Raw genomic sequence first — 21,874 nt, forward strand, 5'->3', positions numbered from 1 at the left:
TGTGAAGTATCAGCCTCACGGCAGCAACGAAGGCAGAATGGGCTCTCCTGCCCACAGCTGTGCACAGCCCCGCAGTGCCAGGCAGTGGCCTGGGCTAAAAGCCACACCATCCGGGGTCTCGATGTTTCCTCTGAAAGGTTCTTACCATTGGCTTTCACCTACTGGAGATAACAGTACAAGTCAGAGTGCAGGCTCTGGAATCAGTCCAACTCTACCATGATGTGGCTTTAGATAAGCTCTTTAACCTCTCCGTGCCTCAGTTTCCACATCAGTAAAAAGAGGGTAATGACAGTATCCAGCTCCCAGGGTCACTGTGAAGATTACATGAGACACCCCATATAAAGCACATGTCCACGACCTGGCAATTACAGAGCAGTTTATAGACTTAAGCTACTTGATTTCTCATACAAAGATGGCACTCAAGTATAGAGGGACCAGTTTGCTTGGGACAGTCTGATATATACCTGTTGTCCCAGTAAAATTAGTAATACAGCCTCCTTTCTCTCTCCAAAGTGTCCCAGTTTAGATGATAAATTATATGACCATTCTACTTATGCTCCATCTACAGAAAGAATGGGTTTAAGCCAGCAGTTGCTAACTATTAGCCTGAAGGAATGTCTCGTAAGACCTACAGTTTTATAGAAACCAGGGCATTTAGCTTACATATAAATAGCCAAACAGGGTCACTTGTTGGTGTCTAGCACTGTTTTAAGCACTTTACATGTATCAACTCACTTAATCCTCCTAACAATCCTAGGAGGCAGGTGCAATTATTCCTATTGTACATGTCAGGAAACTGAGTTAGAAACTTGCCTATGGTCACATAGCTAAAAAGGAGCAGAACCAGGCTTCAAACTCAGCAGTACTGCTCCAGAATCCATGTTCTTAGCCACAGTGCTATAGAAATCTCACATCACATAAAAATCCACACCCACACAAAACTCTCCATTACCAGCATCTCTTAAAAAATCAGATTTGGCCACACTAGGTCTACATTTTCATATGGCAATATCTGGTTTCCCCCTTAAGATGTGGCATGTTCCGTAGCGTTCTCCCCAGAACACAGCCAGCTCTCTTCACCCTCTCCCCTAAGTTGCCTGTAAGCACATGAGTTTGCAACCTCCAGTTTTAGCTATTAAATGGTTCTAAGTCCTGCAATCAAAGACAATGGTTTTTAACTTTTTTCTGTTTAACATCAGAGCTTTTGTTTAATTGAAATCATAAGCTTATACCCAAATATACAAAATACACAAATGTGGAGCTGCCCTGGTTTCTGATTGAAGAGGGAGAAGAAAGGGCTCTAAGTCTTGTCTGTGGGCCCCACCATACCCCCACAGCCCCAGAACCTCTGGGGCACAAGGGGCTCAGGACATCCACCAGGACAGCTGAGTGGGGCCCAGGGGCTCAGGCCATAACAGACGTTAGTGGTAGCAGATCTCAGATTTTCAAGAAATAAGAAACACAAGTGGAGCTTGTTACAATGTCCATTACTGGGCCATGCCAGTTTTTTTGTTTTGTTTTGGTTTTTGTTTTTTTAGTATGTCTGAGGCACAGACCCAGGAATGTGCTTTAAAAGAAAATCCCACATAAGACAGAACAAAGACACAGAACATATAATAATGTGGATGAACCTTGAGGACATTATGTTGAGAGAAGTTAGCCAGAAACAAAAAGACAAATACTGTATGGTCTCACTAATATGAACTAACATTAATGAGCAAACTTTGCAAGTTAAAAGCTGATAACACAGGCTACCAGGAGATAGAAAGAGGGCAGAGATTGGGCATTTGATGCTGAAGGACTACAGAATGTTCAGCAGGATTGATTGTATAGATCCAGAAATAGATAGCAAAATACTGTGTGGTGGTAGCACAATATTGTAACTACACTGAACAAAAATGTCCATGAGTAAAGCTGAATGAGGTGGGCTAGGGACATGAATGACACCTCAGGTAAAGGTAGACGATAAAAGACTGGGACTGTTTAACTCAGCAAAAATTGGAGTGGTCAATGATTGTGACTAAATGTACAAATATAAAGCTGTTCTTGCATATGGGAGAACAAATGAATGTCAACCATGCAGAGTGTTGGAAAGGGGATGGTATTGGGGAAAAACATAATCAAAGCAAACTGGAGTCTATGGTCAACAGTAACATTGTAATATGCTTCCAATAAATGTAACAAAGGCAATATACCAAAGCTAAATGTGTTTGAGAGGGGGACATAAAGGAGGGATATGGGATTCTTGGTAGTGGTGGTGTTGTCTGACCGTACTATTATATTGTATTGTATGATATTTTATTTTTCATTTTATTATCTTTTTTATTATTTGTTAAAAAAACCTTTTTTATTTTTGGTAGTAATCAATATGTGCAAGTGCTGACTGTGGTGATAAATGCACAACTGTATGATGATGCTGTGAACAACTGATTGTACACTGTGGATAATTTATAAAGTATGTGAATATAGTTCTAGAAAATTATATGAAAAAATATAAACAGGAATAAAAGCGCTGGAGAAAACATGGAGAGAGGAATGTATGTATTTACTGTTGGTTAGGAGGCAGAATGGTATACCCTTTCTGGAGGACAGTGGGGTGGTTCCACACGAAGCTAAGTATGTGGGTGCCATATGGTCCTGCAACCTCATTAGGTGGCATTTTCTTGGAGGATCTGAGAGGAGGGACATGAATGGACATTTGCACACTGGTGTTTATGGAGACAGTATGCATGATTTGCAGTGGATGGTGGAGGTGGCCTATGGGTACACTAACTGAGGAACAGAATAGTGAACTGCTGTGTGTGCATACAATGGAATATTGAGCAACTGCGAGAAGGAGTGAAGCTGTGAGACACACAACGAGCTGAATGGAACCTGTAGACAGCATTTTGAGTGAACTATGCCAGAAACAAAGGCAAACACTATAATGCCTCACCAATATGGACTAATTACAATGTGTAAACTCAGAACTGAACCTTAGAGCACAGCTTCTCGGGGGAACGCTTATTGTAACTGTCCCTAGATTGTAAGCTCTTACAGCAGTCACATCTATTCCTGAACTATAACGGCTATCTCCAGATTCTGAGATGCTGATCCCTTGGTGTATAAACTGATCGATCCCTGGGACTTTGGTATGTGACACCTGAAACTCAGAGCTAGAACTCGGCAGATATGAATGTCAGTATTAGCACATATAGCAACTGTTTAAAAAGCTGAAAAAGAGTCAACTAGAGATATGAATGAAGCAGATGTGGTTAGGACTAGGGCAAACTGGGCCAAAGGGTAAAGGACAATACTGAGTGCATTTTAAAACTTCAAATTCCATGTGAGACCAAGGGAAGAGATGTTTAGTTGGTGCGAGATCTATATTTCATAAACAATTTAACTCATACAGTTTGTTCAAATCCCATAATTACATGGAACTTTTAACTGGAAGTGAGACCTGGTAGGTTTGCATAGGTTAGTGTGAAATAGCAACAAATTCCAAAGTAATTTGGACAGAGAATAAAAATATATATGCAGGGCCCCCCTGAGTAGCTGGGAGAAAATGCAGAGGTGTTGGGCTTCCGCACCAGGATTGTTGCTGATGTTCTCACAAACATTGAAGACTGGCGGTTTGATGCCCTCTATCACAGGACTTGCCCTTATAAAGCTTGTTACTGCAAGGAGTCTCCTCTTGAGTACCTCTCTGTTGCTCAGGTGTGGCCTTCTCTCTCACTAGCTAAGCCAATGCAGCAGGTGAACTCACTGCCCTCCCCTCTATATTTACATCCCTGGAGTGTAAATCTCCCTGGCACACAGGATGTGACTCCCAGGGAATAAATCTGGACCCTACATTGTGGGATTGAGAACATCTTCTTGACCAAAAGTGGGATGCGAAATGAAACGAAATAAAGTTTCAGTGGCTGAGAGATTCCAAATGGAGTCGAGAGGTTACTCTGGTGGGCACTCTAATGCACTATACAGATAACCCTTTTTAGGTTTCAATGCATTGGAATAGCTAGAAGTAAATACCTGAAACTATCAAACTGCAACCCAGTAGCCTTGACTCTTGAAGATGATTGTATAGCAATGTAGCTTAAACGGTGTGACAGTGTGATTGTGAAAACCTTGTGGATCACACTCCCTTTATCCTGTGTATGGATGGATGAGTAGAAAAATAGGGACAAAAAACTAAATGAAAAATAGGGTGGGAAGGGGGGATGATTTGGGTGTTTTTAATCTTACTTTTATTTTTTATTCTTATTTTCACCTTTTCTTGTACAAGGAAAAATGTTCAAAACATAGATTGGGGTGATGAATGCACAACTGTATGATGGTACTGTGAACAGCTGATTGTACACTTTGGATGATTGTATGGTATGTGAATATATCTCAATAAAATTGAATTTTTTTTAAAAAAGAGGAAATCCCAGTGATTCTGATGCAGGTGGTCCACAGACTATACTCTAAAAAACACCAGACTGGCCGCAATGCAAAGCAAAGCTAACTGGCTCCTTCAGGGACAGATACAGGACCATGGTCAGATGAGCACAAGGATCTTCTCTAACGGCTTCACAGCAGTACTTAACTCTAACAATACTCCGATTCCTAAGAAAGATTACAGCGGGTAAAAGAACAGCCTTATACAAAATAGGTTAGGAGAACAATAAAAATCTCCTTCTCTTAACACAAGCGTGCACACGCACACACACACATACACACAGAGGTATATACAGCGAATAAAAGTTCCAGAAGGCATCTGCTTCCAAAGCAAATCAGACCTGTCAGCATAAAGATCTGCTAAGGCATATACTCTGATGACTTTATATGATTTTATGGAGACCTCAACATAGTTCCAACTAGTCCTGACAGCCTTGTATGCTCTTGTTATAATAACTTGGTCTTTTCACAAATTATGGGGTAATTAAGGTTATGTTTTTTGGTGCCTTGTGTTCTATCCATATGTTGGGAAGCTGGTGCCTAAACTGATTTCCTGGCTCTCTATAATTTCTGGTCTGGGGAGGGAGCGGCAATACTCACCATTTTTTTGTTTAAGGGAACTGAACTGAACCATTTACACATTTAAAAAAAAATCCCAGACTATAAATATTTGATATATAAATATAATATCAAATTATTCCAAAACCTTGGTTGGTGTTCCACTCTGTTAATGCTGCCTTTTCACAAAACACCAGAAATGGATTGGCTTTTATAAAGGGGGTTTATTTGATTTCAACGTTACAATCTTAAGGCCATAAAGTGTCCAAGGTAACACATCAGCAATTGGGTACCTTCACTGGAGGATGGCCAATGGTGTCTGGAAAACCTCTGTTAGCTGGGAAGGCACATGGCTGGCATCTGCTCCAAAGCTCTGGTTTCAAGATGGCTTTCTCCCAGGACGTTCCTTTCTAGGCTGCAGCTCCTCAGAAATGTCACTTTAAGTTGCTCTTCGGGTGTGTGTCCTCCCTTAGCTTCTCTGGAGCAAAAGTCTGCTGTCAAAGGCTGTCTCCAAAATGTTTCTTTAAGCCTCAGCAACTCTCTCAGCTCCTGTGCGTTCTTCAAATTATCCCTCTTGGCTGTAGCAAGCTCGCTCCTTCTGTCTGAGCTTATATAGTGCTCCAGTAAACTAATCAAGGCCCACGCTGAATGGGCAGGGCCACACCTCCATGGAAATTATCTAGTAAGAGTCATCACCTACAGTTGGGTGGGTCACATCTCCATGGAGACACTCAATCAAAGAATTACAATCTAATCAACACTAATACCTCTGCCAACACAAGATTGCATCAAAGATAATGGCGTTTTGGGGGACATTAGTTCTAGTATTAATGCCACGTATTCATCATGACAAAGGCCTTTTGTAGATAATATTATATCCCCACTTTGCAAAGGGGATAACTGAGGCATAGGTGTAGCAAAAATAAAAACAAGTCCAAGGGGAGGCGGGGCAAGATGGCAGCATAGAGAGGAGTGGAAGCTAAGTAGTCCCCCTGGAACAACTACAAAAAAACAGAAACAACTAGTAAATAATCCAGAATAACTGCGGGGGGACAAACGAGACCATCCACTCATCATACACCAACCAGAATTGGGAGGAATGCCCGAGAACACAGCATAAAATCTGTAAGTAAAACCTGTGGATCCAAGTCGTGAGACCCCCTCCCCCATAGCCTGAGCTGCAAAGCCTCGTGGTGCCAGAGAGAAGCTCTCTCCCAGCAAGCGAATATAGCTCAGCTGAGCTCCAACTGGGGTTTTAAGTAGCGAGTGTGAACTGCTCACTACAGGTACGCATTCCCAAAAAACAGACAGAGGCTTTGGGTAACAACTGACCTTGGAGAGCCGGAGGGTCGCCTTGGACTGGTTCTGAAGGGGACTATCTGTTTCTTTTTCGGCTCAGTGGAGAAAGCCCCACTCATATTCAGTTTCCAGGGCTGTGACTCGGGGAAGGGTGGAGACAGCACAAGCAGAGAGTGAGACCATTGAAATGCTAATGACCTTCACCTGGGGGCTCTGTCTTCTCTAGGAGGAAAGGGGTGGGGCCCCTTCCATTCAGAACCAGACCCCAGAGCCTGGGGGAACACGACCATACCGCCTCACACCAGTCAAGAATTATAGGCTAACAGGCATCACCTGCTGGGCAGAAAAGCACAGTGACCTGAGGCATCAAAGGGTGGAGCAATTTTCTAAGACACACCCTCAGGGAAACCAGATACTGAATATTTCTTCCCTCTGGGACCTGAGCCTGTTCTGGTCTGGGAAAACCTGATTTGGATAACCAAGGAAACCATGCCTAGACAACAGAAAATTACAATCTACACTAAGAAAAACAAAGTTATGGCCCAGTCAGAGGAACAAACGTACACTTCAACTGAGATACAGGACTTTAAACTAATGCTAAATCAAATCAAAAAGTTTAGAGAAGATATTGCAAAAGAGATAGAGGCTGTAAAGGAAACACTGGGCATATATAAGGCAGAAATCGAAAGTTCAAAAAAACAACTAGTAGAATCTATGGAAATGAAAGGCACAACACAAGAGATGAAAGACACAATGGAAACATACAACAGCAGATCTCAAGAGGCAGAAGAAAACAGTCAGGAACTGGAGAACAAAACACCTGAAAGCCTACATGCAAAGGAGCAGATGGAGAAAAGAATGAAAAAATATGAGCAACGTCTCCGGGAACTCAAGGATGAAGCAAAGTACAATAATGTACATATCATTGGTGTCCCAGAAGGAGAAGAGAAGGGAAAGGGGGCAGAAGCAATAACAGAGGAAATAATTAATGAAAATTTCCCATCTCTTATGAAAGACATAAAATTACAGATCCAAGAAGCGCAGCGTACTCCAAACAGAAGAGATCTGAATAGGCCTACGCCAAGACACTTAATAATCAGATTATCAAATGTCAAAGACAAAGAGAGAATCCTGAAAGCAGCAAGAGAAAAGCAATCCATTACATACAAAGGAAGCTTAATAAGACTATGTGCGGATCTCTCAGCAGAAACCATGGAAGCAAGAAGGAAGTGGTGGGATATATTTAAGATACTGAAAGAGAAAAACCGCCAACCAAGAATCCTATATCCAGCAAAGCTGTCCTTCAAATATGAGGGAGAGCTCAAAATATTTTCTGACAAACAGACAATGAGAGACTTTGTGAACAAGACACCTGCCCTACAGGAAATACTAAAGGAAGCGCTACAGGGTGATAGAAGACAGGAGTGCGTGGTTTGGAACACAATTTTGGCAGATGGTAGCACAACCATGTAAGTACACTGAACAAAGATAACTATGAATATGGATGAGAGAAGAAGGTGAGGAGCATGTGAGACACCAGAAGAAAGGAGGAAAGATAAAGACTGGGACTGTGTAACTTGGTGAAATCTAGAGTATTCAGCAATTGTGATAAAATGTACAAATATGTTCTTTTACGAGGGAGAACAAGCAAATGTCAACCTTGCAAGGTGTTAAAAATGGGGAGGCATTGGGGGAGGGATGCAATCAGCATAAACTAGAGACTATAACTAATACAATCATTGTATCATGCTTCCTTTAATGTAACAAAGGTGATATACCAACGTAAATGCAGATAAGAGGGGGGGATAGGGGAGGCATGTTAGGCACTTGACATTGGTGGTATTGTCTGATTCTTTATTCTACTTTGATTTAAGGTTATTTTTCCTTTTGCTGCTTGCTAGCTATCATTTTTTTTTCCTCTTTCTTTTGCCTCTCTACCTTCTTTGACTCTCCCTCCTGCCTTGTGGAAGAAATGTGGATGCCCTTGTATAGATAGTGGTGAAGGTGGTGAACACATAAATGTATGACCATGCAGAGAACCATCGATTATTTACTTGGGATGGAATGTATGGTGAGTGAACAAAACCATATTAAAAAAAATGGGTTGATGACAAAACCTCGAGGGCAATATACTGAGTGAAATAAGCCAGACACATTAGGACAATTATGGCAGGGTCTCACTGATAGGAACTAATTACAATATGTAAACTCATAGACATGAAATATAAGGTACCAAGATATAGGACGAGGCTTAAGAATGGGGAGTGGTTGCTTAGTATGAGCAGAATGTTCAACTAGGATGAACTTAAATGTTTGGAAATGAACAGGAGTGCTGGGAGAAAGATGTGAGAATAACTAACAGTGCCGAATGTTGTGTGAATGAGGTGGAAAGTGGAAGCTCAGAGTCATATGTGATACCAGAAGGAAAGTTGGAGGTCAAAAGATGGGAATGTATAAAACTGAATCCTCTGGTGGGCAATGTCCATGATCAACTGTAGAAATACTAGAAATCGCTTCCATGAACCAGAACAAATAAATGTATGACAATATAATTAGAAGTTAATAATAGAGGGGCATATAGGGAAGAACTATATACCTATTACAAACTATATACTACAGTTAGTAGTATTTCAGCATTTTTTCATAAACAGTAACAAATGTACTATACCAATACTAGGAGTCAACAATTGAGGGGGGTTGGTTAGGGATAGGGGAGGATTAGAGTTTCCTTTTCTTTTTTTCTTTTTTCATCTTTCACTTTATTTCTTGACTGGAGTAATGAAAAGTTTCTAAAAATTGAACAAAAATTAAGTGTGGTGATGGATGCACAGCTGTATGAGGGTACAGAGGGGCAGGTGATTGTACACTTTGGATCTTTGGATAATTGTATGGTATCTGAACTTCAATCTCCATAAAAATGAAAAAAAAAAAAAAAAAAACAAGTCCAAGCCATTGTGACTGGGAAAGCCATATGGACCATACTCCCCTTTGTCTAGTTTATGGATGGATGAGTAGAAAAATGAGGGAAGGAAACAAACAAACAAAGGCACCCAGTGTTCTTTTTTACTTTAATTGCTCCTTTTCACTTTAATTATTCTTCTTGTTATTTTTGTGTGTGTGGTAATGAAGGTATCAGGGATTGATTTTGGTGATGAATGCACAACTATGTAATGGTACTGTGAACAATCGAATGTACGATTTGTTTTGTATGACTGCATGGTATGTGAATTATCTCAATAAAATGAATTAAAAAAAAGCCCAATTAATATTCATCTACATAGCCTCTGAAAACAGTATCTATTTTTAAATTGAGCTGAATAGCCTTTGCAACTTCTCCAGTAGGTCAAGGAAGAGAGCCGGGGAAAAGGTTCCCAGTGAGCAGAGCAAGATGTGAATTCCAAGACATTAGTCACTCCATCAGACTCCTCTACTGGATAGAAAGCAGAGCTGCGGCTAATCTAGTCCAGAATAGCACAGCCAGTAGTCTAGCTGTCCATGACAACAGCACATCAGAACTTGAGAGGTGTAACAGCAAAGATAAGGTCTCCTACCACCTCCACCCTTCTCCTCACCCTTCATCTAGTTCTCTCACCGTTAGGTGATGGATTATCTGGCAGCTTGGATGTTTTCTATTACTTTTTTTTTTTTTTCTTTTTTTAGCACAGACTACTCCATTTCTAGAAAGGCAGCTCTATAAAAGGGAGTCAGGTATGAACAGCTTGTGTGTTTGGGAAGGAGAAAGGGCAGGTTGGGAATGGTTTCCAGCCTTGGCGCCAGTGGACGGCACCTGATCCCAGGCAGGGACAGTCCCCCAGGGAACACCCAGGCTTTCTTTGCTTGCCCTGCACAGCGGCCAGTAGTGAGCGAGTGGCCCTCGGTCATCCAGGCAATGTGATCTCCATGGGCAAGCTGCACTGCAGAGAGGTGGAGGAGACAGAGGGCTGGCCAGGGGGCAGCTGACTTGGCTCACCTGGGTTTGGGTGGGGACTGAATGAGGACTGACAAGTTCTGGAGGAACAGCAGAGACGGGGCCAGGCCAAGCCCCAGCAGGACTCTCCTGGGAAATTCGAGTCATCACCTCCCAGGGTCTGAAATCTACCTTAACTCGACTGGAGAAAATCTCCCCTGAATTGTTGAAGCTGTCATATTGGTTTGGGGATGACTGTTGGTGACAGGAAAGGCCCAACACCGAGAAAAGTGGTGTTTATAGCCTAAGGTTTCCTGTGGAGGGCTCTGATATCAGGCTAATGTCACAGCCCTTTTTCTTACTTAAGTCTCCATCCCATGATCCCTGGTCCAGATGTATTCCTCTCCTCTCTTCCCTCCCACACCCCCAGTCTTTCTGCCCTCTGTCTATATCTTTCTTCTTTCTTTACTCCCAACTCTACCCAAGCCACACTATGAGTCCCTATCCTTTTCTATGAGGGAAATGGTTACATGATAATCAAAGGTAGCCTTGAAGAGGAGATAGTATGAAAGTTCAACATACACTGCTCCAAGGGGCTTCAGAGAAAGAAGGTATTTGTTTGTAGGACTTTCCAATTATTCCACCAGCCCTTGAGGAATAGGGGAGGGAGGAACTTTAAAATAATTTTTATCTGAAACATTTCAAGCAAACCAAAATGTATAGGGAATAATTTTTTAAAATCTGTATACTTCTTCCCAATTTTATTCCTCTCCCTCTAGTATTTATCCTATTCTTGGTTGTGTTTATATTCTTACCTCATTTGTATGTATCTCTAAACAATAGATAACCTTGTTCTGCAAATTTTAAAACTTTACGTAAGTTTATTATACTGTATATATTCTGACAACATCAAGACATCAGCTGTTGAAATTTATTGATCTTATACATGTAGCTCTACTTGATTCATTTTAATTGCAATGTAGTATTCCATTGTACAAATGTATCCAATTAAGTTTATCCATTCCCCCATTAAGAGACATTTAGGATATTTCCAGTTTTTCATATATTCAACAGTGCTGCAACAAACATTCTTGTACACATCTCCTTGTGACTGGGGTTTGCATTTTGTGCTTTCTATTTATTCCTTTAATCCATGCTATTTTTTTCTCTCCCTGCCTAGATTTAATAAACTTCCATTTCCAAGCTCTCCTAATTTGAAAGTTACATACTGTATTTCTATTGGTTGAGTTATTACTCCTATTATTCTAGACTAATAGATTGCCAGTTGTTCCCCAGTATCTGTTCCCCAGTATCTGTTTTCTCTTGTATAAACAGAACACTCAACTTTTAGCTGAGCACATGGCTATCCAGAATAAAGACATTTCCCAATATTCCTTGCAGTTGGGTGTAACCACAGGAATAAGTTTGGGCCAATGGGATTGAAACAAAAGGAATGTATACAACCCCTGGGCCATGTGTTTACAGGGAAAGGGTGAGAATATGGACGCTGGGGTGAGCCATCTTCAAGGATGTAGAGGGGAGCACCCAAGAGCTTGACTGCTTATGTCTGGAATGCTACATGAGAAACAAATAGATGTCTCTCTGGTTTAAGCCACTGATATTTTGGGTTCCTTCCTTCAGCAGCCAAACTATAACATAGCTATTACACTAGGCATGGATTTTTGTTTCTTTCATCCTGTTCAGACTCATTCTACTTCTTGAATCTGAGGCTTCATATCTTTCATCAAATTTGGGAACTTTTTAGCCATTATCACCTCAAATAGTACCTCTCTCTCATTCTCTTCCTTACTTCTGAAATCTTATTTGGTGAATATAAGATCTCCTCATTCTAGCGTCCAGGTCTAAGCCTCCGTATCTTTCCCTCTGTGCTACATTTTGGGAGATTTCCTCGGTCTATCTTCATCAAGTTCTTTTGATTCTTTTTCAAGTCTGCTTGATCTTTTTGGATAATGTCACATTCTCTTCTCACATTTCAATTTCTTTATGTCTTCAATAGTTTTAAACTCATTTATTTTATAGTCTCTTGCCAATAATTCCATTATTTGAAGTTCTTGGGGGTCTAGTCTAGTTGTCAATTTTGTATGTGAACTCTTACTCACTGTAGATAATTCCATCAAATATTTAGTCATTTTGAATTATACATTCTTCACTAAGGCTTTTTTCTGTGGAGATCTGTGTTAGCTGCTTGAGGTCTTGTTTCTTCAGAGAGATTTTGTGTCTGTTTCTACAAGGTTTCCCAGGGGTATCACTGGCCCAGAACTTAGGGTTCCAAACCACGCAGGTAGTTAAATTCTAATGTTAAATCCATTTTATCTTCAGGTTCTGAGGGAAGACTTTTCTTTTCCTTTATTTTTGTTTTTTCCATCCAGAGCCTGGACCAACCCTGAGAAGCTTTTCTGTTGTCTCCCTATGCAGAATAAAAATTTGGTAATTTTCTTTCCCTTGTCTACCTTTTTATTTAGGGCATGGTTCTCAAACATAATATAACAAAAGATATTTCTGGGAGGTTGTTGAACATACAGAGTACCAGCAGCACCTCAGGAGACTTGGATCAGGAGGACTGGGGTGGGGCCCAGGAACATACACATTCAACAAGTATTCTGGGAGGCTCTGATGCAGGTGGTCCCAGGACCCCACACCTTGAGAACAGACACTGTCTGAGGTCTGCTCCCCTTTCCCCAAGGTGGCTGAATTCCCTTTATACTAGCATGTCCTCCGAGCATCCATGTGAACCCTGATGGTCTCTGTTTTACAAACCCTGAACTAGGAGACAGCACTGCCAACAAACCCAGTGTTCATGAATTCTGTGAATTCTGCTATGGAAACGCAGAGGTGATGCCACTGACTTGTCTTCCTGGACACCAGGTTGTAGGGCTAGCAATACATGGATCATTTATTCAGGCTTTGCTAATCAAGACTTTGACAGTATTTGGACAGGGGTGGGCTAAATTTTACCCTTGTGCTATGAAAGAAGGGTTTGCTAAGCAGATGGATAATATATAAACTATAGAAAGAAGAGCTGATTGACTTAAGATACACATAATTTTTAATTGCAAGTTACCACTCTCTAAATGGTTTATCTTCCAAAATACCTCTGTTAAGTTAGCTATTTGAAATGTATTTCCCCATAGAAATATTATGAATAGTCGTCAGTTTCCCAGATGAGCCCACCAAAGTCTGCATAGATAATAATAGTCCTCATTTATGAACTTATTCTGTGCCAGCACCCTTACATATGTGATTTCGTATAATCCTCAAAATAACTCTGAAAGGTAGACATTTGTGTCCCTGCATTAGAGATGAAGGAACTTGCCCAAGGTCACACAGCTAGTAAGAGTCAGAGCCAGGTGGGTTTGGCTCCAAAGCCCATGTCCTTGTCACCAGAAAACCTGGCTGCCTAAACAGACGGTGGGCAGTGGGGGCAGAGATTTCTATTCTTTGCCCTACAGCATCCTCCTCCCTCACCTTGAGGAAGAAATGTTAAGGGAATAATGGAATCTCCATTGTAACCATAAGGAACTCAAGCGGTGATGAAGGACCAAGAGATTTGTGTTGTTTCATTGGTGTGCTATACGAAGAAGCAGAATGGGAAAGAATAAAAGACGATATCTTAGTAAACTGCTTTGATTTCACTCTTCATAAAAAAAAAAAAAATACAACCTTGGGCTTTATTTTGCATGTATAAGAAAGCATCTTACTAAGTTTGCCTTCCTCAAGTCTCCTTCTCCAGCTTGGCCGTCTCTGACACAGAATTCTCTGCACTGAGGATGGGAGCTGCTTGCTCTCCAGCACTCACCTTGTCAGCCAGCAGCTCCCGTATCTTGCTGGCCTGTAGACGGAACCGGAAAAGCTGGGTCTCCAGGGCTAGGCAGCGTTTCTGCCAGTCCACACAGGCCGGCATCTCCACCTTGAGTTCTGCCATGATGGAACCAACTTCTGGATATTCCAAGGATCCCTGAGAAAACAGCCCATAGAGAGAGGCAAAGATAAATAAGGGTGTGAGGAGTTATGTGGGGAAAGGACAGGGAGATCAAAGGAGGACAGAGAAAACAGCATCGGGGAAGGGAAGTTAGTCATTTGTCCATTGCTTTGCTTCTGCCGCATTTCTCATAGCTCAGTGTGGCTGGAGATGGCTGGATAGATAGAAAATACTCAATATAATCCTTTAGCTAAAAAAATGCTTAGTATTGTCAGTAGCTAGAAAAATGGTTAGGTGCCATCAGAAAGCAGCTTGGCAACCTCAGGAAATCATGAAACCTGAGTGAGGAGAAACCTTAAGGAGAAACTAGCCTGATTTTTACAGAAGTGAAATGTAGGGCTCATTTGTTTAGTCATTCAGTTATCCATTTAACAAATATTTATCCATTCAACAAACATGCTTGTGCTTTCCAGGCACTGTAAATAGAAAGGTAAATGAGAGGTCCCCTGTCTTTGAGTTTTTCAAGGAAATCCTAGGAAAGTCTAATTACAAAATTAAAATATACTCATATTGCTAATAGGTACAGGGATAAATGGAAGCAGAGAAAAGGGGCTGGTTGTGCTGAGGGTGGCAGGAGGATGGTGTTTGGGGAAGGCTTAAAGTGGGTAAGAGATTCATCCAAGGCCACATAATCAGAAGCAGAGCCCTGGTTCCCAGTTTTGCTCTGATTCTGCTACACCTACATAGATTACAGACAAGGACAAATGGGGAAAAAGTAAAACTTTTTCATTTCCTTGACAATTTTCTATTTAGTTGGGATTTTTGTCAAGTGTCATAACTGAATCATCCTGCTTTGGAACAGATTCTTGCCCTCTCCTTTAAGTTATAAAATGCAAACCAGAGAATTGTCAGATATTTTGCTGCAGCTCCTGGAGAAAGTCACAAGTCTTCAAAAATACTTTGTACAAATTCAGAACAAATCAACCAGACACCTATAACATCCCCAGCCAAGGAGATTTACCCAGATGCCCCCTGCACACAGGACAAGAAATTGTAGAGAATAAAAACTGAGTCGGTGGTGAGAAAACAAGGGATAATGAGTGTGTGTGAGAGAGGAGATAAGGGTGCAGTGTGAGCAGAGAAGTGAGACAATGAAAGACATATCCATCATCAGGATTTTTAAAATCCCCTTTTTAGGTGTAAACTTGATCTGGTCCCAAACCATGATGTCTGGTCAACCTCATACTAGATGATTTTAAGGAATTATTGTTAATTTTTTTAGGTTGATAATATTATTGTTTGCTTTTTTTTTTTTTTTAGTCATCTGCTAGAGACTCATATGATTTCCAGGTGAAATGATATAATGTCTGGGATTTGCTTTAAAATACTCCACTGTATGGGGTAAGGAATGTGGGGGAGCTGTATGAGTAAGACTGATGAAATGTTGGTAATATCTGAAGCTGGGTGACGGGTTTATGGGGGCTCTTTGTACTGGTCTCTTGCCTTTAGCATATGCCTGGAATTTCCTTTCCCTTCCTCAAGAGCCACATGGCCTCAGAAAACCAGCTATCTTCTGTGCTGCTGCCCAAATATTATCAGTGAGCCTCTATTTTGCCATCTGATGAGTTAATCACCAGCACTGCTTCCCACCTAACATTCAGCTTTTACAAGTATCTTTCTCCCTTAATACCCTACAAATAGCTATCACTTTGTGGGTCTTTATCATGTGCCAGGCACAGGAGGCCTCTTCGAGCCTCACACCTATGAGGAAGGTCCTGTTGTCCACACCTTCCCACGAGGACAATGAGGAACGGAGACATTAACTAACCCGTACAGCTAGTAAGGAATAGGGCTTGGATTCTGGTTCTGAAGTCCCTGTTCTTAAGCACTGTGCTATCTACCCATCTATTCTATTATGGAAAGAATCCTGATATCACAGAGAGTGAGGTGGATTGTTAAGAACAAAAGAAATCTTTTATGGGATCTTGGGTAAACCTGTATCTCAAACTTTCCAGGGCATTCTGGTCTCAAATATTCTGATACCATAATCTCCATCAGCACAGACATTTATCAGGTGTCCTGACTTTTTGTTTAAAAAACGGGGTCAGTGGACCCAGAGAGAAAAGTCCAATGATAAGCCCACTGACGGGTCTGGTGGCTGAGTCTTTCAGTTCTGGGCTTCTCAGAACACTGGATGCATGACCTCAGCCCTGCTCTCCCGGAACTGTCACCCCACACAATCCCAACATTGTGATCTCCTAGCAACCCCCACCTCAGAAGACTGGGACCAACTGGAACGGGCAAGAAGACAAAAGACAAAAACAAAACATGACCTCTGAGCTAAGATCACAGCTGAGAAGACAAACAGAACCTTGTCAGGCCTGCAGAGGAGGCCAGGAAGCTTCATGTTTGACTTTCTTTGTTCTTTAAGAAGGTTTTGCTTTTCCTTGAAGAGAAAAAAAAAAAAAAGGTGGCAGATCTGAGACTAAGACCTGGGAGTCTTAGCCCAGGGCTAAGAATTAGCAGTAAGATCCCCCAGGTAAAACCAAGGGGCAGGGGAATTTAATCCTTTTGTGTAGGTGAAAGAGTTGGGTTAATTTAATTCCCTTATTGATTGTCGAAGCTGCTGCTCAAATTCCATGGGGAGAATGGAAACCCCAATTATCAAAATCCCTAGGGTCTTTGGAAATAAAATAAATTATTGGTCTGTGTCTCATGCTGATGTCTGAGATTATACCAAGCCTTTAGGGAGCGCTTTCCTGAATCAAGCATCTTCGTGACATCACAGGCCTGCACTGACCAAGTGGCATGGTTAATCCTGTTGTGCCTTAGGGATGCTGGCAAGTTCCTGAGGGGACTGGGACTTGTGCTGGGCTTGCTTTGGCAAGTGAGGAAAGCTAAGAGGTTTCAAAACAGATCTGGAGCCAAGCATCTGCTGCCAAGCCCAAGACCCAGAGGCTGTTCCAACAGAAGCAGGTGGGAGGAGCAACAGCTAGAAAACAAGAGACATCAAGGGAGGATCCCAGTAAGTTGAACTTCACCTACTGAGTCACCTTACACATGCACCATCACCCCCTAAAAAGATGCACAAGGATGAGCAGAAATGAATTCCTTACATTTGCAGAATAGTTTTTAACTTTTCAAAGCACTGACTGATGCGTTATTCTCCTGCTATCCTCTCAACATCCCTGAGATGGGGAAGGACAAGTGTACTAATTCCTAAGGAACAGAGGAGAAAACTCATTACACCTGTGACCTGTTTAGCGCCCTAGCACTAAGCTGTGGCCAAGCTGGGCCTGGAATCCTTATCTCCCAAAATCTAGAACTGTCCTTGTTCCACACTGATCCTTCAGTAGTGGTAGCAGGATGTCACAAACTACCAGGTTAGCCTAACACAAATACAACATGAATGGAAAAAATGGATGGGAAAATGAAAGAATAGAAATGTCTTGGGAACAAAACTCAGCTCAACTATTTCTTTCATTTTTTAATTCTGGAAAACTTCAAACCCACTCAAGAAATAGGGAAAACAGCACAACAAATCCCCATGTGCCCCCAACCCAGCTACAATTATCATCAACTCATGGCCACCTTTGTGAAACCCAGTTCTGTTGCTTCTCACTACTGCCCAGCATGCTTAATTGTTTGGTGGGTGAGGGCCAAACGGTTGCTGTAGCCATGGCACCTGCTTTGGAATTCCCTAAATCCACCAATGCCCTGGATTGAAATGTCCACAGAAGTGTGTTCACAGGTCAACAGGGAAGTGCCCCCAAGGCAGGGTTGGGGGGGAGGGCAGGGCATCCTTAGGTGATGTAAGAATCTGGGCCTGTGTCAGACTTGGAATCTCTCTGTCAAGTGTGGGGATTTGGGAAAATGCTGAGATTAAATTTAATTCAACCAACCTTTGTTAAGTGATTCCTGTGTGCAAGGCTGAGGACACAAAGTGGATAAAGGTCCTGTGGCTAGTGAGGCTCACAGTGTACAGTGTGACTATCCTGGTACTTCCCTGCAAAGGGAGCCAATCTGCCCTGGATCCTAAAAGAAAGAGGTCCCTGCAGGTCCCAGAACACAGCGCTTCTACGTTACGGAGGATGTGGGGCAGCAGCAGCAGGTAAAATCTAGGACTTTCCCGGGCCACCTGCTTCTGGTTCACTTCCTGAGTATGGGCACCATTTGTGATTTCTGTTCACTAGTTATGGGCCATCACCATCTTCTAAACATGCTCCTCCCTCCCTCCAGCAATTTTGGGAAATGAAGAGCTTTGTATCCCTTCCTGGGGATGGAGCTGGGGACAGGTAGAAGGACACAGCTCTTGTGTCACCTGATCAAGCCAGCAATATGCATTTCACTTCTGTTATCATTCAGGGTTCTCCAGAGAAACACGAGGAAATATGTGTGTGTGTGTGTGTGTGTGTGTGCGTGTGTGTGTGTGTGTGTGTGTGTGTATAAAGATTTATTTCAAGAAACTGGCTTACACAATTGTGGAAGTCTGAAATTTGTAGGGGCAGGCAGCAGGCTGGAAACCCTTGGGCAGGAGCTGATGCTGCAATATTGAGGCAGAATGTCATCTTCCTCAGGGAAACCCCAGTTTTGCTCTCAAAGCAATTCAACTGATTGGATGAAGCTCACCCACATTATCAAAGATAATCTTCTTTATGTACAGTCAACTGACTATAGATGTTAACATCGACAAATAGCTCCACAGCAACTCTAGATTCATGTTTGACTGAACACCTGGGTACTGTAGCCTAGCCAACTTGATAAATCAAACCAACCATCACAACCTCTGTTGAGTGCCGAGCATCCCATGTCACACAATGCTGGGGCAGACAAAGGGAAAAGTGAGCATGTCCCAGCCTTCAGGGTTCTAAATATCAAGAGAAGGGGCTAGGGCCACTATACACAGAATCCACAGAGAACAAAAACTGTAAGAGAATCAGCAGATCTGAGCACATCAAGATCCCATGCCGGGGCACCAAACAGACCTGGGTCTGAATACTGACCCTGAACAATTTACTTAACTTTTCTGAGCCTCAGTTTCCTCACCTGAAAATGAGGGCAATATTAGGTTGCACTATAACACTGCCAACATTTAACGATTTTTGACCCACAAAAACAGCAATTTCATGTGATTCTACCCAAGATCACATCATGCAGGACTTTTTGAGAATTAAAGGAGATATTAGCTGTCATTACTAGCTGTTGTCACTATCAACAAACAAAAGACAAACCCACAGTGCCCTGGACATATGAGGGGACGTGGCCTGATAGATGTGCTCACCAACGAGGGAGAATAGCTGAATATTGCACAAAAGGGTAGACAGTGGAAAGAAAGGCTTCTTCCCACTCTGGGCTTCAGCCACAGTTCTCTCTAGGGGCAACCACTGTTACTAGGTTTTCGTGTATTCTTTCAGATACTCAATACATACACAAACATTCATGTGTATGCTATATACACACCCCCAGACCCAAATAGCAGTACACTACACATTGTACTAAATAATGTAACTTAGAGATCTTCCTATATCAATATACATATCTACCACAATTACCCCCAAGCTATTTAACAGTTTTAATAGCATGATATTATGTGATCTTATTTAAGGGTCCCTTATCGACAGCACTTGGGTTGTTTCCAAACTTTTGCTCAAATAAACAATGCTGCAATGGGTATTCTTGTACATACATCATTTCCTATACATCAGAGTATATGTGAAGAATCATCTCTTAGAAATGGAATTGTAGGGTTAAGTGATGTACATTTTAAATTTCCAGAAAGTCCAAACTGTACTCCCCTGAGGCTGTACTAATTCACACCCAGCCAGCAACAAGTGCCTATTTCCCCACAGAGGAGGTCAGTTTTGAACTAGCTTGTGATGGAAGACAGCTCACATGAGCTGCCTCAGAGAATGCGGGACAGTGGCTCAGCAGCCAGCCAGCTGTGAAGTCACCTGAAACAGGGGTGGGATAATCCGGCACCTTAACAACTGCATTTATAAAGCATCCAGCAACCCATAAAAAGCAGTGAGTCCAGCATAAAGATACACAGCCTTGTAGAGAAGAGAAGGGGAATAGTAAGGAGGAACATGCCATGGGAGAGCAGGGTGGTGGGTACATATTTCTCCCCAGTGTTGGTGACTTCTGACATGGGCAGAAGGCACAGTTTTTTCTGCTCAGTTGTTAGTTTCAATGAGATTAGGACCACAAGGTGCACCCCCACCATAACCCAGCTCTCAGCAGAGCCCCTCAGCCCCGTGGGAGGGTGGAAGGTAGAGAACGAACCCCACTTTTGGAGTTTAGGAGACCTGGGTTTCTTTGCCTCTTTCACTTCTTAGCTATGTGACCTTGGGGTAAGCCACAACTTTTCTGAGTTCTAGTTTCCTCCTTTGCAAAATGAGAATAATAATACGCAAAGACACTGGAATTCACATTCCATGAAATATTAAGTGACGTTACCAGCACTACACAATGTCTGGCACACAGACGACAGTCCAAAAAGTTTGATGAAAGAACCCATGACTCTTTCACTGAGGCATTAAAATGATCTGCTAAGCAAAAGTTTAAGGCGGAACCAACGCTCTGTTCCATAGAGTTTTATCGGAAGTGCTCATAGTAAAAGCTTATGGAGGTGTCCTAGCAGAGAGAAATACAAGGAGAGGATTCTACTCCCATTTGAGGATCTTCGTTGCCTTTTAAGGCTCCTGGGACACAAAGCTCCTGTTGTCATTAGATGCCCCACTTGTTTCCTTTTCTGCTTGGCTGATCTGCCTCTTGTAGTCAAGCCTGATCCACAAGGACTCCTAAGAGAAGCACCCAGACAGAAATCACAGAATATTCTAAGATGAGGTGGGGAGGAGAGCGGGAGGGTTGAAAGCGAACGAGCACAGACTACAAGGTGGCAGCCGACACGTATGTCCCGAGGGCCCTTCCCGGGAGCGACTGGATCAAGCCAGTCCCAAACTCCAAACTTCAAACTCCAAACTCCACAGAAAGGCTACCCCTCGCCTGGCAGCGCGGGTCTCGAGGGGCTCGCAGCGCTCCCAGCCGCTGGGAGCTCGTTTCCAGGTAGGGAGGCACCTGCTCCGGAACTGCCCTCCGCCGGGAGCGAGCCGGTCCTCTCGGCACAACAGAACACCGTACCCCCCAGCCCCGCGCCAAAACCACACACCCGCACCCCGCCACCCTGCCAGAACCCATCCCAGCCCGGGCCGAGGGCGCGGGGCCGTTCACCTTCAGCGAGTTCGCAGGCGTCCCCGCCGCATCCGGCACCCGGGCGCTCTCCGCGCGCGGCGGCCGCTGACCTTGCGTGGTTCTCGCCCGCGTCCTGGGCGGCCGCCAGGTCTCGGCTGTCCTGCGGCAGGGTCGGGGTGGGCGTGGCGGCGGCGAGGCGGGAGGCGGGGCGGGCTCCGGCCGGCTCACTGCACCAAGCCGAGCGGAGCCTTTCTGCGCCGCTTTCGACGCTCCCTCGTGCTCCCTCCTACCCTCCCGCTCTCCTCCCGCTCCTTAAAGGCAGAGCGCATGGCTTGGATCCGCTGGCAGCTCGCCGAGAGGCACAGGAAATGACCTCAGAAGGCCCCGGCCTCCCACCTCCCGCACCTCTGGTCTCGTCCTTGGGGCGGCGGGGAGGACTGCGGGGTCTCGTGGGCGCTGAGGGTCTCCGGCCTCCGGCGCTGAGTTCTCTGCGGAAGTCGCACTGGCTGCCCCCCTGGAGCGTCCGGAGCACCCTGGGGATCTGCTCGGCTCCCAGC

General features: G+C 43.3%; 1 protein-coding gene across 2 annotated transcripts in view; it reads right to left on the bottom strand.

The window, feature by feature from the left end:
• The window catches only part of PLEKHH1 (pleckstrin homology, MyTH4 and FERM domain containing H1), an 80,421-nt gene extending 58,826 nt beyond the window's left edge, over positions 1–21,595 (bottom strand). The window contains exons 1-2 of one of the 2 annotated variants that reach the window (XM_037832467.1): positions 21,357–21,595; positions 14,004–14,162 (exon numbers count right to left, since the gene is read on the bottom strand). In XM_037832467.1, the coding sequence (XP_037688395.1) occupies positions 14,004–14,129 (126 nt within the window). In that variant the 5' untranslated portion in view covers positions 14,130–14,162; positions 21,357–21,595. The remainder of the gene's footprint in view (positions 1–14,003; positions 14,163–21,356) is intronic. The other variant, XM_037832469.1, reaches the window with a different exon arrangement.
• Positions 21,596–21,874: the final 279 nt, after the last annotated feature.

This window comes from Choloepus didactylus, chromosome 4 (genome assembly GCF_015220235.1).
Source record: "Choloepus didactylus isolate mChoDid1 chromosome 4, mChoDid1.pri, whole genome shotgun sequence".
NCBI lineage: Eukaryota > Metazoa > Chordata > Mammalia > Pilosa > Megalonychidae > Choloepus > Choloepus didactylus.